Genomic DNA, 22,338 nt, shown 5'->3' on the forward strand with positions numbered 1-22,338 from the left:
AAGTAATGTTTTTCTTTTAACATATATCTTTATAAAAATTTTTGTTCTGATTAATTCTTTGTATAATATATATATATATAAATATATTTTTATATAAAATCATTATTTTCAATGATACTAAATATTATATATATATACATATATATATATGGAACATAAAAAATAATTATTACATCATTATTTTAATATATTACTTTAATTCTATATTTTATAAAGAATATATATATATATATATATATATATATATATATATATTACCTACGTTATGCTAAATTAAAATATATTTTATTCAATTTTTTCTTTTTTTTTTGTATGCAAATATAAAAAAAAGTTAAATATAAATATATACTAAACTATTCATAACAAGATTATAAATTATTTAATATATAAATACATAATTTTTTTTCTATTAGAAATATTATGCTTTATAAAAAATAAAAATAGTAATATATAATATATATATATAATAATACGGTTATTAATATTTTTTTGATTTTTCTTTTTTTTTTTTGATTCTTGACCCTTAGAATATATGAATGTACTTTTTTTTTTAAATAATAATATATTCAAAATAAAAAAAAAAAAAAATATATATATATATATATATAATTTCATAAATATTTTAGATTATTTAACAAAAAAAAAATTTAACATATAACATATAATATTTATATATAAATAATATATTTTTTTTTTATAAAAATTCACCTATAATATTTATTAGTATATAAATATATTTTTATTTTCTAAATAAAAAGATAAATATTTTTTACATATTATTAATATATATATAATAATATATATATATATTTATTTATATATAATAAAAATAATATATACAACAACATCCATAAAATTATATTATTTTATATATTTTTTTTTTTTCTGGGTCGAAAATAACAAAATAATAATGTACGTATAAATATAATTTATTATTATATTTATTATATATATATATATATATATATATATATTTTATTAATATATCATATGTTATATTATAGAAATAATAAAAAAGAATGTTTATTAATAAATTGTATTTATTATTATAAATATATAATTATTATAATTATATTTATTAATAACTTTCCAATTATCATAGAAAAAAATTATATATTTTATATGAATATATATATTTTTTATTAATAATTTTTTTTATTTTATATACATGTAAAGAATTTATTATTTTCAAATGATACATTTTTTTTTATGAACAGGAGAAGAATATATATTTTTTTAAAAGGGTCATGGGGAGAACAATTTGCACCATTCAGTATTCAAAAAAAAAAAAAAAAAAAATATATAGGTAAATATATTGAATAAATATTATATATATTATGTATATAATATATATATATATATATATAATATTATAAATATATGTAGAAATATATATTTAATGAATTTTATAAGATGACGGAACACAATAAAAAAAAACTTTTATATTTATATATTAAAAATATATTGCATGATAACAAAAAAAATAATTTATATTTTTTAAAATAATAAAAAAAAAAAAAAATAATAATAAATAAATAAAATATAATATAATATTAAAAAAAAAAAAAAAAAAAAAAATTAAAATAAAATAAATTAAATTAAATTAAATTAATTACAATAAAATAATATATATATTGACTATATTTTTAATATTACATTTAAGAAAAAAATAAAAAATTATATATATATATATATATATATATATATATAATATACCTATGTTGCCATAATTTGATGTTATAGCTATTTTCGTTTAGAATCCCTTTATATTAATTATGGGATTTAATTTTTTTATTAGATATATTAAGGATTCCTGATTTTTTAAAACTTGATTTAGGTTTTTATAAGCTTGAGGTGCTTCATCTCTAATTTTATTATTTGTATCACATTTAACTCCTTTCATAATATCAATAAACTCCTGTTGTTTGATAAATTGTTTTGCTTTAGTTCTACTTAATACTCTTCCACATCCATGGGAACAGGAATTATATGATAAAACATTTCCTTTACCTTTTACAATATAGGAACCTGTTTTCATATTCCCAGGAATAATACCATATTGATTTTTTTTCGAGGATGTAGCACCTTTTCTTGTTACATACATGTATTCTTTTTTTATTTCATTATTATCAAGATACATCACTTTTTCATAATTACAAAAATTGTGATGTATATTTATAGATTGATCCCAATTTAAAGTACATTTCGTTTCTTCATATATAATTTTTTCAATTATTTTCATCATATATATTCTATTATATTTTGCATATTCTAAGCATACCTTCATGTCTTTTAAATAATTTTTCCCATTATCTTTTTTTAAATCTAAGTAAGCCAAATCATTTCTTTTCATTTTGCTTTCTTCACTCGCTAATATATCATAAAATTCAGCCACACTTTTTCCTATATTTCGACTACCAGAGTGGATTAAAATATAAACATCTGATAGATCGTCATTTTTATTATTTAAAGAAATATCTTTATATACATTAGAATAATTATACTCTGTTAATACTTCATTTTTTTTATCCACCGAATTATTATTAGAAATATGATTTCTATTTCCTTTAGCATTCAAAAGAGAAGTATTTATTGCACAATTTTTTTGACTTATATCATTTTCGTTGAACATATTATCATGAACATTATTATGCACATATATATTATTTGTCTCATCTTTTATACTTAATTCCTCTTTCTGTGTTTTATTCAAATCATCAGATGCATCATATACAATTTCGATAAAGTGATTCCCACCACCCAATGTACCCAATTGCTTGAAATGTTTAGGTTGTACTATACCCTTAATATTTGGGCTACCATATGTATTTAATAAATTAGAAAAAATATTCTTTGAATCAAATACTCCTTGATCATGCATATCAAAACTTAAAGGAATATTTCTTTTGATTTTATTATATATATTATTTATAATTTTTTCATTTAAATCTTTTTTTTTTAAATTATTTATTTTAATACATAAAACACCACACCCGATATCCACACCAACCCCATTAGGAATAATAAAATCTTTTGTTAAAAATACAGATCCTATAATTATCCCTTTCCCTAAATGAACATCTGGTAATATAGTTATGTGTCCTTTTATTATATCTAATCGAGCCAAGTTTTGTATTTGTAATAAACAATCTTTATCTATATCATTTGTATATGCTAAGATATCTCTGCAGTTCTTAAAATTAAGCAAATAAGGAGGAGCCCTATTTGTTCTAAATCCTTTTTCTTTAATCCCATAAAAAGTATTTACTTCACATTCCTTATTGTTATTTCTAGAACAAAATAATTTCTCTACCTCCCTTTTTATATTACTCGTAGTATTATGTTGACATTGTTTTTTTATTCTAGGGGTATTATTTTTAATAAAATTAAAGCGAAACATTCTACTTAAGCAGTAACCACATAAGTAGAAAACCAGCAGGAGCAGAAAGAAAAAAATTTTCATGTTAATATATCATTATGTTATAGGTTCAGCTGGGAAATATTAAAATAGAAATTCAAAAAATAAAACAAAAAAAAAAAAAAAAAAAAAAAAAAAAGTTCGATTATAAAGGGTTCTTATATTTATATGTTTTAATACATTGAAAAATATAATAATTTTGAAAAACATATTATAATAATAAAAAATATATGTAAGTACATTTTTAAATATATGTGTAAGATATAAGAATATATTATACGATATCATTTCATTTTTATAAATTTATCTTAGAACATTGTATTTCCCCCTAAAATATAAAATTATGAATTATAAATGAAATATATAAATATATAAATAAATATATATATATATATATATATACCAAATGTTGTATATAATTTTGTTAAGTGTTAATTTTTTAATTTTTTTATTCAGTCATATGGAAAGAAATCTGTTTAAAAAATAATTAATTTTAATGGTAAATATATACAATGGTAGTCTCTTAAATATAATATGGAAGAAAAAAAATATATAAAAATAACACATGTATATAATTATATATATATATATATATATATATATATATTTTTATTATATCATTATAATGGTTAATCAAAAAAAAAAAAAAAAATCAAATAAAACAATATATATATTTTATACATATTATTATATGTTGTTTAATCAAATAATGAGAAAGTGTTTAAATAAAAATTTAATTTGTTTGTGAATAATTTGAAGTCTTACATATGATATTAAAAAATATGTATATGTATATGTATATGTATATATATATATATATATATATTATAAATGGATAAAAAAATTATAATATAAAAGAAAACATATAAAATATAATATTATTATGTATTGATAATTATTGTGCAAATTTTGTAAGAATTATAAATAGAAATGGAAAAAAATATATGAATGACCCTAAATGTATATATATATATATATATATATATATATATATATATATGTATATGTTTATGTATTTATGTATGGTGTTGGATAAAAATATGATCCGTTCATGTTGGTGATAATATGACACGCTCGCCTATATCACTGAATCCATCTATCGTAATACTTTTTAACAAACTAGATGATAATGAAAATTCCAATAATTTGTTTTTTTTCTGAGAAACTACAAAAAGGGAATCTTCATATATATTTATACCTGCAACATGTTTGAGTAGTGGGTGTTTAATAACTTTAATAAGTTCAAAATTATTGACATCATATTCTTTTATATCATGTGTTGTTGAGCTACCTACTAGTATATGATTATTTGTACTATTAAAAAGAATGGATATAGGAGAAAAAACTGGGAGAATTTTTATAAGTTTAAAATTTGTATCATATATTTGTACACCCACTTGTTTATTTGAAACAAAACATTTCCCAGTACTATCAAAATCAAGACCACGTATTTCATCATTATTATTAAATTTAATTACTAAACCTTGTGATGTGTTTTTATATAAATCTATTGGTTCTCCTAATTGTCCATTTTCCACATTAAAACGTAAAACAGTTCCTGTATTTTGTGAACTTACATAAAAATAATCATTATATTTTTTTATACCATATGGATGTATCATTAATGGATTGGTTTCATAATTTTGTGTTATAAATGTAGAAAGATATTCTCTTCTATTTGATAAATTAGATATACTATCCGAAAACATTAAAATTTTTGAATTATCCTTAAATGAATCTGCAATATATAATTTATTTTGATATAATAATAATCCTCTTAAGCTTATAGAATTAAAAAATATACCATTTTCTTCAAAGGGTAACAAAACAGATCCTAAAAAATATCCATCTCTTGAAAATTTACAAATGTTATGAATAGCATTCTTTTTCTTTCCTCCATGATATGTTAAATATAAATATGGTTCTTCTTCAATTAACGTTTTTGCATTTTTTTCTTTTATAATATTTATATCAGATTTAAATATATCATATTCATTTTTGGGAATAAATAAATTTCCATTAATATATATACCCTTGTAATTTACAGGTAAACAATTTAAATCTTGTAATATCATGAAAGTATTTAAAAACTCATAAAATGTTCTAATTTCTTTTTTTTTTAATATTTCTAAATACATATATAATAAGTTATTCTTATCAATTAAACTATTGACTTTATTTATTTCAAACGAAGACAATAATATATTCTTATATGTATTTATAGAATATTTATAAGTAGACAAATCTTCATCTTTATAATTTTTATTTATTTCTATATCACCAATGTCAGATAAATTAAATCCCCAGTTTTCTAATTTCCCATATACTATTTCTTTACTATTAGATGGAAATCCTAAACAATTAAATAGTTCTAACACATCCGGACTAGTAACCATAAGAAACAAATTATTTTTTTCGTTAAACTTATTATGTTTTATAAATATGGAAACTATAAATATAGTTAAGAATGTTATACCTAAACGTATTAACAAATGATATAGCTTTTTTGGAGCGATCTCATAATTATTATTCTTGTATATATTATAATTATATGATTGATACTTTTTCTTTACGGAAAAATCTTTATTTAATAAATTCCTTTCCATTTTAACAAAACTAAATAATCATATATATAAGATATATATTTCACAAATTATAATTGAATATACACATATATATATATATATATGTGTGTGATTTAAAATGATAAGAAACAAAGAATTTCTTACTTTTAATATATCAAATGAAGTACTCACATATACATAATATATTCTTTACAATGATGTATTATATTTTTACAGCATAACTAAGTACTAATTATAAGGTTGTATTTTTGAAGAAAAAAAATAATCAATTATATAAAAAAAAATTTGTGGAAAATATAAAGGTAATATAAATTTCATAACAAAATAATATTCCCCCCTTCTTTGTTTTAATATTGAATATTATTATATATTTAATTAAATAAGTAAATATAAAAATATTCTTTTATATTTCTTATATTTAAATGGGATACATATATATATATATATAATATATATATCATAAGATTATTATTTTATTTTATTTCATTTCGTTTCATTTTGTTAATTTTTTTTTATTTCTATGATTAAGTTACTTATTGTGTGTAAAATAGAAATGAATATAAATTATATAAATGTTTATTTTAAATAAGTATTTATTTTATATAATTAATATATGCAAATTTATTATTTTATTATTATTTTCTTTTTTTCATATGTTTCAAAAACATTTAAAATATATATATATATATAAAGGAATATACTAAATTGCAAAAATCAATTCAAAATACAAAGTATATATATATATATATATATATATATTATATATAGATTGGAATAAAAACTTTCGGATTGTTACTTTTTTTTTTTTTCCTTTTTTTTTTTATCAGATTGAAAACTACTCATTTTTTTGACGCTCATTCACTTCATTATTTTATATACATACTTTCAAAGAATTAAAAGTAAGTATAATAAATTACAATATCGCCATTTAATTTTCTCATCATATAAAAAAGAAAAGAAAAAGAATAACCTTATTTCTATATACTAATTTTTAAAATATAAATTATGTAACTGTTCTTTCGGTATTATCTTATCAGCATATCTTAGAAATATTAATAATGATTCTTTTTTAAGAATAACAAATAACAAAATTGTATAATTACAAATAAGTCCAAAACACAAATAGAAACATATTTACCCATCCTTTTATTATTAAAATAATATATTAATACTTTACATTAATTTATTATTTTAAAATATCGTGTATTGGAAATATATATAGAAATTATTAAATGTATATAAAATATTATATATATATATATATATATATATATATATATATATAACACCTTGTAAAATATAAAATGTATATATCTTCATAAAATTATATATTATATTTCAATTAAAAAATAAAATAAAATTTATAAATATATATATATATATATATGAAATTTTATTCATATCGTATATAGAAAATATATAAATTTATTATTACATAATATTTTATACTGTATAATTTAATGTACATCATCGAAAATAAAAAAAAAATGAAATATTATTATATATATAATAATATATTATTAAAATTCGAACCGTAACGTATATTTTTATTATAATAATTGTACAAAAATTATTTAATATTTTTCCTAAACATATATATAAGATATTATAAAGAATTCTTTTAATAATAACATAATTGTTTTATTAGGATTGAAAATTATATGATTATTACTTCTTAATATTATATGAAATATATATATATATATATATATTTATTTATTTATTTATCTATAATAAATTTTTTTCTTTTTTTATTTTAAATGGAAAGTTCAGAAAATGCGTTTTTATGAACATACATAAAAATTGACCTTTGTATTTAAAATAAAAAAAAAAAAAAAAAAAAAATTATATCAAGCATTCAAGTATATATATTATTATATTATTATATTATATTATAAAAGTTTATGTATAAATAGAATAAAATTATATCTATAAATAATTTTGTCTATTCCAAAATATATTAATATTCATCTTTTAATTAGATAAATAATTATTTTCTTATTTTTATTATTTTCCTTTTTTTTTTTTTTTTTTTTATTTTTTTATTTTTTTTTTTATTTTTTTATTTTTTTTTTTTGTAATTATTCTATTTATGTGATATTTTTATATATAATAAAAAAAAAAAATTTAATTTGTTCCTTTTATTAATTTTTATTTTTTTTTGGGGCACATTGTTATATATGAATAATATATAAACCCAGAGCAATTATATATATATAAAATATGTTATATTTTTTTTTTTTCTTTTTTTCATTTATATATATATTTTGCACATGAATATATTTAATTTATATAGTATTTCTTAAAATATTTATATAAATAAATATTTGTATATACATATATATATTTATATATATATATATATATATATATATATATATATTATTTCCTTTTAATGAGCTTATAATTCGTCACTTTTATCATTTGATTCATTATCTACATTATTATCTTTCTTTTGTATTTCATCATCTATATTAATTTCTTCTTCAAATTTGGATGAGTCATTTTCATCTTCAATTTTTTTAGTTTCAAATATAGATGGATCTAAATCGTCAATTTTTAAATTATTATCAACTCCTAATTTTTGATTAATATGGTCATAAACTATTTGAGCCAAATCTGCAGTATCTTCTAAATCAAATCCTGATGCTAATTTAGCTGATTGGTACATAATTTTAATACTATTCGTTAGTTCAAGATCTTTAGGGTTAGTTACAGATCTTTTTAAAAGATCGATCATAATTGGATGATTTGGATTAATTTCAAGTATTTTTTGTCCACTCATTGCTTTAATTTGATCAGAATTACTAACATTCATTTTCATTAATTTTTCCATTTGTCCTGATAATCCCCATTCAGTTGATACAACAGCACATGGTGCATCTACTAATCTTCTAGAAATTTCTACCTTGAATATTTGATTTTTTAGAGTATCTGATATAACATCAATTAATGCTTTATACATTTTTTGCATTTGTTGTTCTTTTTTCTTTTCTTCTTCTGTTAATTCAAAAGAGATTTCTCCTTTTTGAATAGATTTAAATTTCTTTCCTTCGTATTCTTGTACTCTTTGTATACATGATTCATCAACAGATTCTGTTAAGAAAAGTACATCAATATTTTTTTTTTTAAAGATTTGTAATTGTGGTATTTTGGCTAAATATTCATATGAATCTCCTGAAGCATAATAAATAAATTTTTGATCAGGTTTCATATGTTCAATATATGTATCTAAAGATATACTTTTTGGATATTGCATAGTTTTGAATAAAAGTAATTTTGCAATTTTATTACGATTAATATCATCTTCATAACAACCACTCTTTAAAAATTTTCTATATTCCTTATATATTAATTTATATGTGCTTGGTTCACTTAATTTTTTGGTAATTTCTTTTTTTTTCTCTTCATCAGTTTCATTTTCTAATTCAGATCGTAGGGTTTCTTTATTTTTCTTACCTTCTTTGTATAATTTATGGAAGGTATCTAAAATTTTACGTACAATACGTTTAGAAACTGCCTTCAATATTTTATTCTGTTGTAACTGTTCTCTGGATACATTAAGAGGTAAATCATCACTGTCAACAACACCTTTCACAAAACTCATATATCTAGGTAAGAATTCAACAAATTCATCTGCAACTAAAACTCTTCTAACATATAATTTGAGAGAATTTTGTTTAGAATACAATTGATCATTCATAGAAGGTGCTTTAGATGGAATATAAATTAAACACTTAAATTCAATTTCTCCTTCTGCAAAAAAATGTATATGATATAAAGGTTGATCATTATATCCTGATAAAACACTAAAAAATTGTTTATAATCTTCATCTTTTAATTCTTTTGGTGATCTTAGCCATATGGGTCTTTGCTCATTCATAAGTGTCCATTTTTTGACTTTCTTTTCAACTGTTCTTGTTTTTTTATTAGGGTCATCAGTTTCTTCAACTTTTACACTATCATAATTTGGATCATTTACCATATCTTTAGCAATATCTGCTAATACCTCTTCAGTATATACATTTTCATGTAATAAATATATAGGGAATTGTATAAATTGACTATATTTAGAAATTAAATCCATTAATTTTTTATCATTTAATAAATTCGTTGCATCTTCTTTTAGATGTAATGATATACGTGTACCTCTTTTTAATGTAGCTCCTCTTGGATCTTTATATATAGTAAATTTAGCATCTGCTGTTGATTCCCATATATATTGTTCATCATCATTATTTTTTGTATATACGATTACTTTATCTGCTACTAAAAATGCAGAATAAAAACCTACACCAAATTGACCAATTAAACTCATATCTCCTCCACTTTTAGAAATAGCTTCTAAAAAGTTAGAAGTACCAGATTTTGCAATAGTACCTAAATTATTTATTAAATCAACTTTTGTCATACCTATACCTGTATCTGTAATTGATAAAATATTCTTTTCTTTATTTGCTGAAATACGTATTTCTAATTTCTTTTCCTCTCCTAATACACTTTCATCAGATAAAGATAAAAATCTAATCTTCTCCAATGCATCAGCTGCATTAGATATTAATTCTCTTAAAAATACTTCTTTCTGAGTATATAAAGAATTAACTATAATATCCATTAATCTTGTTACTTCAGTTTGATATTGATGGCTTTCCATCGATTCAGTTGGTTTCTCTCCTTCTTCAATTTCTTCTAATGTATCCCTATCTCTTTTTACTTCCTTCTTCTCCCCACTAGAATCTGACACATCATCACTAGGTCCCTTATCACCCTCAACACTACTATCACATAAGACCCTTCTTACATTTTCTTGTATTACACATAACACAAAAAAAAGGAAAAAAAAAGAATATATGTTATTTAATTTCATTTCAGCCAAACGATAAACTACGACACTTGAACGAATAAATAATAAATATTAAATATATATAAATATATATATATATATATATATATATATATATATTATACTCTTTTTATATTCTTAAAAAAGAATATTCTTTTATGCGTACAAAAATTAGTATCACTAAATGGAAGTGTAATTGTGTATATATTCTCAAATATAAAAATAAATAAAAAAATATATATAATATATACTTTATATTTCTTTCTAATTTAATATTTTACACAAAATATTGTCTGCCTTCCTTTTAAAGGAAAAAAAAAAAAAAAAAAAAAAAAAAAAAAAAAAACTATAATGAATAGTACATAAAAATGGATATATTTATATAAAATAAATAAATAAATATATATATATATATATATATATATATATAAGAATATAAATGTAAAACAAAAAATTACACAAGAAACATATAAAGAAAATAATTAATAAAATAATATATATTATATTATATATATATATTATATATATATTATGAAAATTTTATTATAATTTTCTGTTTATATAATATATTATTGTATATATATAAACACATGACAAAAAAACACTTAATTTAAAAATATAATAAGTTTCTATTTCTCAAAAAATGAATAATATAAAAAAAAAAAAAAAAAAAAAAAAGAAAATCAAAAATATTTACATTTTTTTACATTTTTTTTTTTTTTTTTATATATATTATGTATACATATATTAATATATATATGCAATAAAATATTATATATATATATATTTATTTATTTAATATCCCTATTTAATAAAATTATACATATATTATTATATTTTATTATTTCTTATGTATTTTTGTACAATCCCTATTTTTTTATTTATATACGCTTTAGATATATGCGTAAAATCCAGTTTTTCTTTGAAGAAGCCAATAAATAAATTTTTATACTTGCTTTTTTATATGCTATGAAAATAAGATAAATGTATAATATAATTATTAACCTGTTTTATAAATAAATATACGTATTTATTTATTATTTTACTATTATTAGTAAATTTTTTTTATTTAAATTTTTTTGTTTTTGTTATTCTCATATTTTTTCAAATTATTAAAATAAGATTATATAAAAAAATAAAAGAGAAGGAAAAAGAATATTCACAAATATATATATATATATATATATAGATATAAATATAAATATATATTTTTTTTATTTTGAAAAAATGTTTTTCCTTAAAATAAGATATGTACGCAAAGGAAAACAAAGTAATTATTATATAAATATAAAAATAAATATATATATATATATATATATTTATATATATTATATAATATTATAAAGCAAAAAAAAAAAAAAAAATGAGCATATGTATTCATATCGTAAGAATCTGCGTACACTTATATATAAGATACAAATGTATATATATATTATATATACATAATCATTACAAATAAATTAAAAAATATATTTTTCTAGACCTTTATAATATCATTATCTCCATATATATATATATATGAAAGTACACATCTATTTTTTCTTAAAGATATATTTAATGGTATATTATTATTTATATTGGAAAACAAAATAAATATAAAATTCGTAAACATAATTTAACATGTGACAAACAATAATATTGTTCATAAGGGAAAAAGAAATATATATATATATTATTTAAGCTAAAATATTGAAAAAGGAAATACTATAAAATATATTCCTTCTTAGTTCCGTTATTCTATTTTTTTTTTTTTTTCTATTAATATTAAACCCATATATTGTTTTTCTGTATAAACAAATAATATTAGGAGTACAACTAAACATATAGGCATATTTATCTAATCTTTATTATTTCTTTATTTTATATATATTCTTTATATTTAATAAATTATTTCGAATAAGAAGGTATTAATTACTAATTTAAAAAAAAAAAAAAAAAATGGAAAGAAAGAAAGAAAGAAAGAAAGAAAGAAAGAAAGAAAGAAAGAAAGAAAGAAAGAAAGAAAGAAAGAAAGAAAGAAAGAAAGAAAGAAAGAAAGAAAGAAAGAAAGAAAGAAAGAAAGAAACATAAAACAAACAATTGATTCTCCCCCATTAAATTGGGATTCTTAAAACTGTTTATGTTTATTTTAAGTTTTTTTTATATATTAATAGTTTTTTGCTTATACATTATAAATTAAAAAAAAAAAGAAGTAGCAATATTAAGTTGTTTTTTTTTTTTCATATATTAAAATGAATAATATAACAAAGACATTAATATATTTGGATTTATAAATATATTAATAAATGATGGTGATATATATATATATAAATAAACAATTTATATATATTATATAATATATATTTATTTTTTTATATGTGTGCGGTTTATGTACATTATATAAAATATATATATTATATAATATATATAAATTATATTATATATATATATATTTTTTATATATAGTATATAATTATATATGTACTAAATAAATATTTTTATTTTTATATATGCATATATTTATGTGTACATATATTTGTAGGGGGTATCTAAATAATAAAATAAATATCCACCTAATACGTATTAAAACATATAAAGGTGTACGCCTTTTTGTATCAATTTAAAAATAAAATGATTATATATGATTAATTTGTAATTTATTTTTATTAATATCTTTGTAATATTATTAAAAAAAAAAAAAAAAAAAAAGGTATATAATATATATGTATATATATATTTATTTATTTATTTTTATTTTTATTTTTTTTTCTTCTTTAAATAAAATACAAGATGACGCTATATATATTATAATAGAATGTGTTTTTTTTTTTTTTTTTTAAATTCATAATAGTATCTCACCATATAAAATATATTTGATTATTTTAAAATATTTTAATTTAATACCTATATATAATACACCTAAATAAATTTAAATGTGAAAAAATATATGTTTATATATATATATTATTTTAATATGAATTGGAAAATATATCACATATATATATATATATATATATTATATTATACAAATAATATTATATATATTTGTATCATTTCTTCTAAATATATATTTTTCTTTTTGTAAATATAATAAATATATATATATATTTAAAGTTTTTTTAATTTTTTTATATCTATTACTTTATTGTTTTATTTATATTCTTTCATTTTCCTTATTGTGTTATATTATATATATATATATATATATAGATAGATATATTTATACATATATATAAATTGTATTTTACATTATGTATATACAATATATACTACAATTTTGTTTATTATATATTAAGTACTTTTTACTTATAATTTCTCATTTTGTTTTTATAAATTTTAAAAATATATATATTCATATACATATATGTATTTATATATTTATATATTATATTTCGAAGGAGTTCATATATTTTTAATCTTTTTTTAGATAATATAAAATTAGATTATGAATTCTCAAGAGAACATTTAATATTTAAATATAAAAAAAAAAAAATAAAATAAAAAATAAAACATATAATTTTTTTTATATTTATAAGGTAGTATTTGAAATGTAATTTATTTATGTGTGTTCATTTAATGTATATAATTATAAACTTGCTGAATATATTTGTAGACATTATATGTCATCGTTTATTTTCCTCCCTATGTAAATATATATATATATATATATATATATATATATACATATATATATAAGAAAAGAAAAATGAAATAAAGTTTTGAGTATAAATAATTTATTGCTCTGCTTTGGAACATAAAAGAACATTTATAAAAATATATGTATTTATATGTATATTTTATGTATTTGTATTTTTTTTTTTTTTTTTTTTTTTCTTTTTGTTTTAATTAAATTGTTATGTATATGTTTATATATATATATATATATATATAAATTTATTATTGCACGATTGTATTATATTTCATAATCCACTTTAATAATATAACCAGTGTAAGCAACCATATTATATGTATACATATGTTATGTATAGACCATTATATTTTTAGTTTATCATAAGGATTACTTGTATATCATTTGTACTATTTTAATAAATTATATATTGATATTTATATTTATGATTGCTGTTTATATTTTAAGATAAAAAAGGGGAAAAAAAATATAAATATAAATATAAATATAAATATAAATAAATAAATATATATATATATATATATACATATATATGTGTGTTTATTTTTATTATTATTAAATGAATGAATATATTATATGTAATGTAACTTTTTAATGAAGAAAATATATATACATTAAAAAAATATAAAAAAAATACATTACCTTTGTACTGAACTTATATATTTGTTCAACTTTAAAAATGGAGGAACCAACATATCACATATGAAAATATGTAAATATAAATATATATATATATATATATATATATATTTATTTATTTATTTATTTATTTATTTATACCATTAGATGTGTTTAATTCCAAGTGTTTGGATTTATACCTTTTGTTTTATTAATTTTCATTTTGTGTATGTTATGCTATGCTATGTTCTATTTTATTTTATTTTTTATTTTTTTTTTTCTTCTTTTTCCTTAAGTTTATGTAACCTAGCCTAAGTACAAGAAAAATGAATAGTCCTTTCAATTGTAATCAAATAAATATTAATTATTCTTTTTCTTTTAATAATGATAATACCATAAATGAAGGAACAAAATCTCCTTGCAAGAATTCTTTCACGCCAGATGGTAATTTATCATATGATAAGGAATGTGTAGAAAAGAAGAGTTTAATAATTAAGGACAAGGAAGAAAAAAATATTTATATGTATAATAATATGTATAATGTTTTACATAATAACAATAATGAGGACAATTCATGTAATTATATGTGCTATAATATAAATAAAATGAATCAAAATGATCATACAAGTATGAACAATAAATTATTTAATGATAAAAATATTGTACCTTCTAAGGAAAATATATATACAATGTGTGATCTGAAAAGTGAACAAGAAGAAGTAAAAAATAAAAATGAAAGTGTCATTTATAAAAATGATAGTATCATATATAAAAACGAAATGATGATTAACAAAAATGAAAATGTCATAAATGAAAACGACATGATGATTAAACAGAACGATAAGCTGATTAATAAGAATGAAAGAATGATTAACCAAAATGATATGATAATCAATCAGAATAGTATTATGATGAACCAAAATGATATGATAATCAATCAGAATAGTATTATGATGAACCAAAATGATAAGATGATAAATCAAAATGGTATGATGATTAATCAAAATGGTTTGATGATTAATCAAAATGATAATATGAGTAAGGATGAAATGTGTACATATAATAAAAATGATATGTTCAAAAAGATACCTTCTCAAAATTATGATACAATAAAAAGGGAAAGCAATCAAAAATTTAATTCCATTGAACATATTCATAATGAGAATATTGATAATATTAAGATAAATGAAAAAAATCCTAAGGAATACGATAACAAGTATAATCATTATAATATCCACTGTGATAATAATGATCATATGAATAATATTGACTATACATATTATAATAATAATATAACAAATAATAATTCAAATATTAATTTGAATAAATCCAAAGAAGAGTTAACTAATAATATATCATCCTGTGATGTAAATAAAAAAAACTTAAATCAAAAAAGCGCTTACGATCGCAATATGTATAATGATAATATTTCTAATAATAATACTTTAGTTCATAAAATGGTTACAAATAACCCACCTAAATTATCTGCACAAACGTATAGTAATATAAATGAATTAGGGAATAATAAAATGATATATCATTCAAAAGAAAATCTGGAACAAATAAAAAATCACAGCAATGTTAATATTAATAGTAATAATAATAATAATAATATTAATAGTAATAATAATATTAATAGTAATAATAATAATAATAATAATAATAATAATAATAATAATAATAGTAATAATAATATTAATAGTAATAGTAATAATAATAATAATAATAATCATAATAATAATAATAATCATAATAATCATAATAATAATCATAATAATAATCATAATAATAATCATAATAATCATAATCATAATAATCATAATAATCATAATAATAATAATCATAATAATCAATCTTGCAATAATGCAAGTGATAATACCACCCTTTTGATGAATCGACAAATAAAAAATACAAACCAAACATGCAGACAAATAGAAGAGTTAAAAAAAAATGTTGAAAAAAATAATAATATTATTTATAATAATATAATTAATAATAATATTATTAATAATAATATTGTTCTTGATAGCATCCTAAATAATAATATAATGAACAACAATATAATTAATAAAAGCTTTATTAACGCATCAAATAATGATATTAATAAAAATATGGTAGATAAGATAATAAATCAGTGCCTATTGAACAGTACCAAAAAAACATGCAGTACATATAAAAAGGATAATATGGTTAATATATTACACACAAATAAGGTAAAAAATAATGACAATAAAAAATTATATACCAATATGAATAATGTTAATATGGATAATATGGTCACTAATTACAATATGAATGATCAAAATGTTCATGATATGAAACATAAGGTACTAATGGTAAAAGAAAGACATGAAGAAAATTATAGTCATGTTATAAATGATACCAACAATATTAATTATAACAATAAAATTAATAATTATAATAATATCACACCAAAAGGTCATGTGGATAATAAAGATACATATAATTTGAATTCTCGAAGTAATAGTTGTTATACTCGTAATTGTGTTAATTGTAATATATTAATAAATAATCATATTGATGTATCCAATGTGGATAACATATCACCACATAGTCCTATGTATAATCCAATGACAAATTTATCAAGAGATGATAAACTCAGTTTGAATAATGTAAATCACTTACAGGAAATAAATAATAATGAAGATAATAGTATATACTTCAACAATTATGGGAATTATAAAGAAGAAAATATATCAAATGTACAAAATGTACAAAATGTACAAAATGTACAAAATGTGCAAAATGTGCAAAATGTAAAAAATGTACAAAACGTACAAAACGTACAAAACGTACAAAATCTACAAAACGTACAAAATCTACAAAACGTACAAAATCTACAAAATGTAGCAAATGCAAAAAGTGTTAATTCATTGAATGGCGATAACAATTTTGTTGCCGATTCAATAACCCATCATCAAAATAATAATATACAAAATATTACATATAGTGAATGTAAATTTTTGGATAAAAATATTTACGAAGATAATAAAATACATAAGGAAAAAGAATATTCTTTTTACAACAATTCTTATGAAACAAAAGAACATATGCAAAATTATAAAAATAAAATTATAACAAATAATATTAAAAGTGATGATATATCTCCTCAGTTCAATAATATGTGTAATTTAAATTATACACCACAAAATTATGATGAACATGTTGTATATCCAAAAGATGATAAAAATAAATCATTTGGAAATATACAAATTGTACATCAACAAAATAATAATCACAATATACATATGGAAAATAATACGGATGAAAAAATGTTTAACAAAAATGCTCATCGTATTAAAGAGGACAGAGGTAAGACGTATTATCACTGTGAATATAATATATCGGAAGCTGTACCAACACATAATTATATGAATAATTTATTAATTAATAATTACAATGGTGAAAAATCAAATAATTCAGAAGAAGATTACATTTCAAATATTGAGATATATAATTCCGGTACATACAAAAAAGTAAACATGAATGTGAATAATATGGAGAGTACGAATCATTGTGGGCATGATTTCTATAGCAATCAAAAAGTATATGGAATACAAAGAGAAGAAGAAAGTATAATACCTAATTCGTATAATAGGGATATGTACGAAGGGTGTATGGTAAATGGAGATGAATGTAAAAATGAACAAGTAGAAAATAATTGTGACATCATACATAATAATAACAATAATAATAATATAGATGTATCTATGTATACTAATATGTCGAGATATCATAAATCAAATAATGATGTGTCCAATATGCATATAACAAAAGATATTATTCATTCAAACAATTATTCGTACACCATTTTGAATAACACAGAAAATGATAATAAAACAATAACTTATGGAAATTACTGTACCGCAATATTTGATCCTGATAATAACACTAAAGAAATATATAACGAAAATACAAAATCTATATATGATTATTTAAATACTGTAAATTATAAATTAGTAAATGAGAAACATGTACAAACTATAGAAAATCAAAGGATTGTACACACAAATGATGAATATGATAATAATAATAATAATAATAATAATGATAATAATAATAATAATGATTATAGTGATAATGATAAAATGAATACTTTTTTCAATGATCACCATCCCATGCATAATACACTTTCGCATATGAATAATGAAACCAATTATAATAATAATATAATAATAAAAGATATATATAATACATCACAAAATACAGAAAAACAATTTTTAAAAGAACAAAAATTTGATGACAGTTGTGTTAATTCAAATAGGTTTTGTAATCCAAATGATTCTTCATCTCATTGTATTTTAAATGATACATGCATAGAAAACAATGGGAAAAAAAATAAAACACAAGAAATATATTGTAACAATAATAAAATACATAATATAGAGGATAGAGAAAATATTAATAATTTTAATGAGGTGTTTTTTTTTCTTAAGTTATGGTTATCATCATTTAATATAGGTAAATCGATACACTGCAAAAAATTAATATATATATCGGGTGATAAAAGATATATTAGAAAAAGGAATAATAAAAATAAAACGTATCCATTTAATTATAATGAACCATTTTATTTTATTTATAAACCAAATAAAGACATGTCTATGGATCATCATCATCATAATAATATTAATAATAATAATAATAATAATATACGTTTGAATAATATGAATGGAAATGTAAAAAATAGTGAATTAAAAAATAATTATGATTTTGTAAAATATTCATCTAACCTTAAGGATGGTGACCATTCAAATATGAAACATTCACAAGATATTCAAAATATTGTGAATACTTCAAAAAGTGTTGAATATAAAAATGATAACAATTGTTCTAATCAAAGTATAATTAATAATAATTATCATACTATTGATAATAATATGAATGTTTATAAAAACGTGATTCATGAGGGTATAGAAGAACCTAATTATAATAGAATAGTAGAAAATGAAAGTATTAATAACATAAATATGAATTATAATAGATACAATAGTATACAAAATACATATAATAATGATGAGAATCGAGAATTACATATTAATAATTCTGATGATAAGAAAGAAGGAAATATATCTCATATCCCATCCACATTAAATAAGGATAGCTTTTGTTCTTTTACAACAGTTAGTTCTACTCCTGAATATGAAATAAATAAAAATTTAAATCAGTTAGAAAGTTATATTAATGATTTATATACAAATGGAAATTTTGAAAATGATAATAATAATATGGGCCCTAAATTATCTAATAATTTATGTAATAATAATATAACTATCAATACAAATAATGTGAATTCAAATTTAGAAGGAAACAAGAAAAACATGAAAACCAAAAATTATATGGATACTTTTACAAAAATAACATTAACAAATGAATCAAATAAAAACATAAGAAATAATAAAAAGGATAAGATAAGTGAACAAATGATATCACCATTTATAAAAGATGATATTATAAAACATAAGCAATATTGTATAAACAATGAAAATTATAATAATTTACAAATGGATAATAATAAGCAATCATTGCAAGTAGCACCTCATATGAGTAAGGAAAATGATTTAAATGATACAAATATATTTAATAATAAAAATAAAAAAAATAATAAAAAAAAAAATAATAATAATAAAAATGATCAATTAGGCAACCATAACAATTTTTCTTCTTCATATACCATAAATAATATGAATGATAATAAGAAAGAAAAGAATATAAAAAATAATGAAAACAAAATAAATCCTGTTGTGAATAATATAAGAGATAATGTTGTAACTAATATTTCTAATTATAATGATAAAACCATAAATAATGATCATAATAATAATAATAATAATATATACAACGAAGAAAACTTAGATTATAATAATATGAAGTCTCTATGTTACAACGAAGAATTATTTGACGATGATAAAAATGTACCAAAAATAACAGGTGTTAGTTATGATAGGAAACAAAAAATATGGGTATCTCATTGGAGAGCCAACTGTAAAACTATACATAAATATTTTTCTGTTAAAAAATATGGATTTGAAAAAGCTCGTGAGCTAGCTATTAAATGTAGAGAAGAAAATGTGAATTATAGTACAACGAATAGTATTATAAATAATAACTTTACAAAACCTGCATATCCCTTGCTTAATAATATTTTAATAAATAACAATATAAACACATCTGATTTAAGGGATTTTAATTCTTCTGATAAATTAAATGATCAAAATCATTATAGTAATAGTTATGATTTATATGAGCCACCCAAAAAGAAAAAGAGAAACAATATAGATGAAGTAAGAAAAAATGATAATCAGGAAAAAAAAAAAAAGAAAAGAAAAATTAATCATAATATTAGTGATAATATGAATTATTATCTTAACGACACAAATTATAATGATAGTCAACTAAGTCAACATATTTACCATGTTAATCATAATCTTAATGATATTTATCATAATGATAAATATATATCAACCATAGAAAATAAACAGAAAAGAGAAAATATCTCTTCAAACACATACAAAGACAAGTATGAAAATTTCGAATCTTATGAAAAGCACCAAAACTATAAAAATGATAAAGAAAAAATAAATAATCAATATGTCTTACCAAAAAACAATACAGATAATTTCTCTGAAAAAAATATTGAACATATTTATTTGAATACACAACACAATTATATAAATACTAATCAAGGCCCATTGATACCATATGAACAAGAAAATAATAATAATGAAGAAACCCAAAAAAAAAGGAAAAAGAAAAAACAAATTCCACAAATGTTAGAAATCAATAAAAACACAAAAAATGAAATACAAAATTTTACAGAAAAAAATAATAATCAAATAAATAAACAAATGTATACCGAATTATTAAGTGCACAGTTAAATAATAGTATAAAATATATTAACACCTTGAATAACCCATCGCTTAATAGCAATAATTATATGAATAGCACTTATAATCATATGTCAAATAAAAAAGATCAACAGCCACAAATGAAGGACATAATGAATTATACAAAAGAAAAATTTAATAATAACAATTATGATAATAATGATGAATATAAGAAAAGTCATCCAAAAAATTATCAAAACATTCAAAATGATAATAATGTGTATAACCCATGTATAAATAACAAACAAATATGTAGTAGTAATAATAACAATCATAATAATAATAACAATCATAATAATAATAACAATCTTAATAATAATAACAATCATAATAATAG

At 18.4% G+C, this 22,338-nt stretch overlaps 4 protein-coding genes and 1 non-coding gene across 5 annotated transcripts in view; 1 reads left to right on the plus strand and 4 right to left on the minus strand.

Moving 5' to 3' along the window:
- Positions 1-1,753: 1,753 nt before the first annotated feature.
- On the minus strand, positions 1,754-3,463 carry PF3D7_1222000 (uncharacterized protein; the record flags this gene model as incomplete). The annotated part of the gene is made up of 1 exon (XM_001350582.1): positions 1,754-3,463. The coding sequence occupies one exon, from the start codon at positions 3,461-3,463 to the stop codon at positions 1,754-1,756; it is 1,710 nt and encodes a 569-aa protein (XP_001350618.1).
- Positions 3,464-4,467: 1,004 nt separating this feature from the next.
- PF3D7_1222100 (conserved Plasmodium protein, unknown function) lies at positions 4,468-6,024 on the minus strand (the record flags this gene model as incomplete). The annotated part of the gene is made up of 1 exon (XM_001350583.1): positions 4,468-6,024. One exon carries the CDS (start codon positions 6,022-6,024, stop codon positions 4,468-4,470), a length of 1,557 nt encoding a protein of 518 aa, XP_001350619.1.
- Positions 6,025-6,807: 783 nt separating this feature from the next.
- On the minus strand, positions 6,808-6,952 carry PF3D7_1222200. Its single transcript, XR_002966660.1, has one exon. It is a non-coding gene; the product is annotated as a small nucleolar RNA snoR15 (small nucleolar RNA).
- Positions 6,953-8,404: 1,452 nt separating this feature from the next.
- On the minus strand, positions 8,405-10,870 carry PF3D7_1222300 (endoplasmin, putative; the record flags this gene model as incomplete). Its single annotated transcript, XM_001350584.1, has 1 exon — positions 8,405-10,870. The coding sequence occupies one exon, from the start codon at positions 10,868-10,870 to the stop codon at positions 8,405-8,407; it is 2,466 nt and encodes an 821-aa protein (XP_001350620.1).
- A 4,548-nt stretch (positions 10,871-15,418) lies between these two features.
- PF3D7_1222400 (AP2 domain transcription factor) overlaps positions 15,419-22,338 on the plus strand; it is a gene marked incomplete at both ends in the record, with an annotated part of 7,677 nt that continues 757 nt past the window's right edge. Inside the window, one exon of the mRNA XM_001350585.1 lies at positions 15,419-22,338. This exon is cut by the window's right edge and continues 757 nt beyond it. Within this exon, the coding sequence (XP_001350621.1) occupies positions 15,419-22,338 (6,920 nt within the window).

This window comes from Plasmodium falciparum (assembly GCF_000002765.6).
Source record: "Plasmodium falciparum 3D7 genome assembly, chromosome: 12".
Taxonomy (NCBI): Eukaryota; Apicomplexa; class Aconoidasida; order Haemosporida; family Plasmodiidae; genus Plasmodium; species Plasmodium falciparum.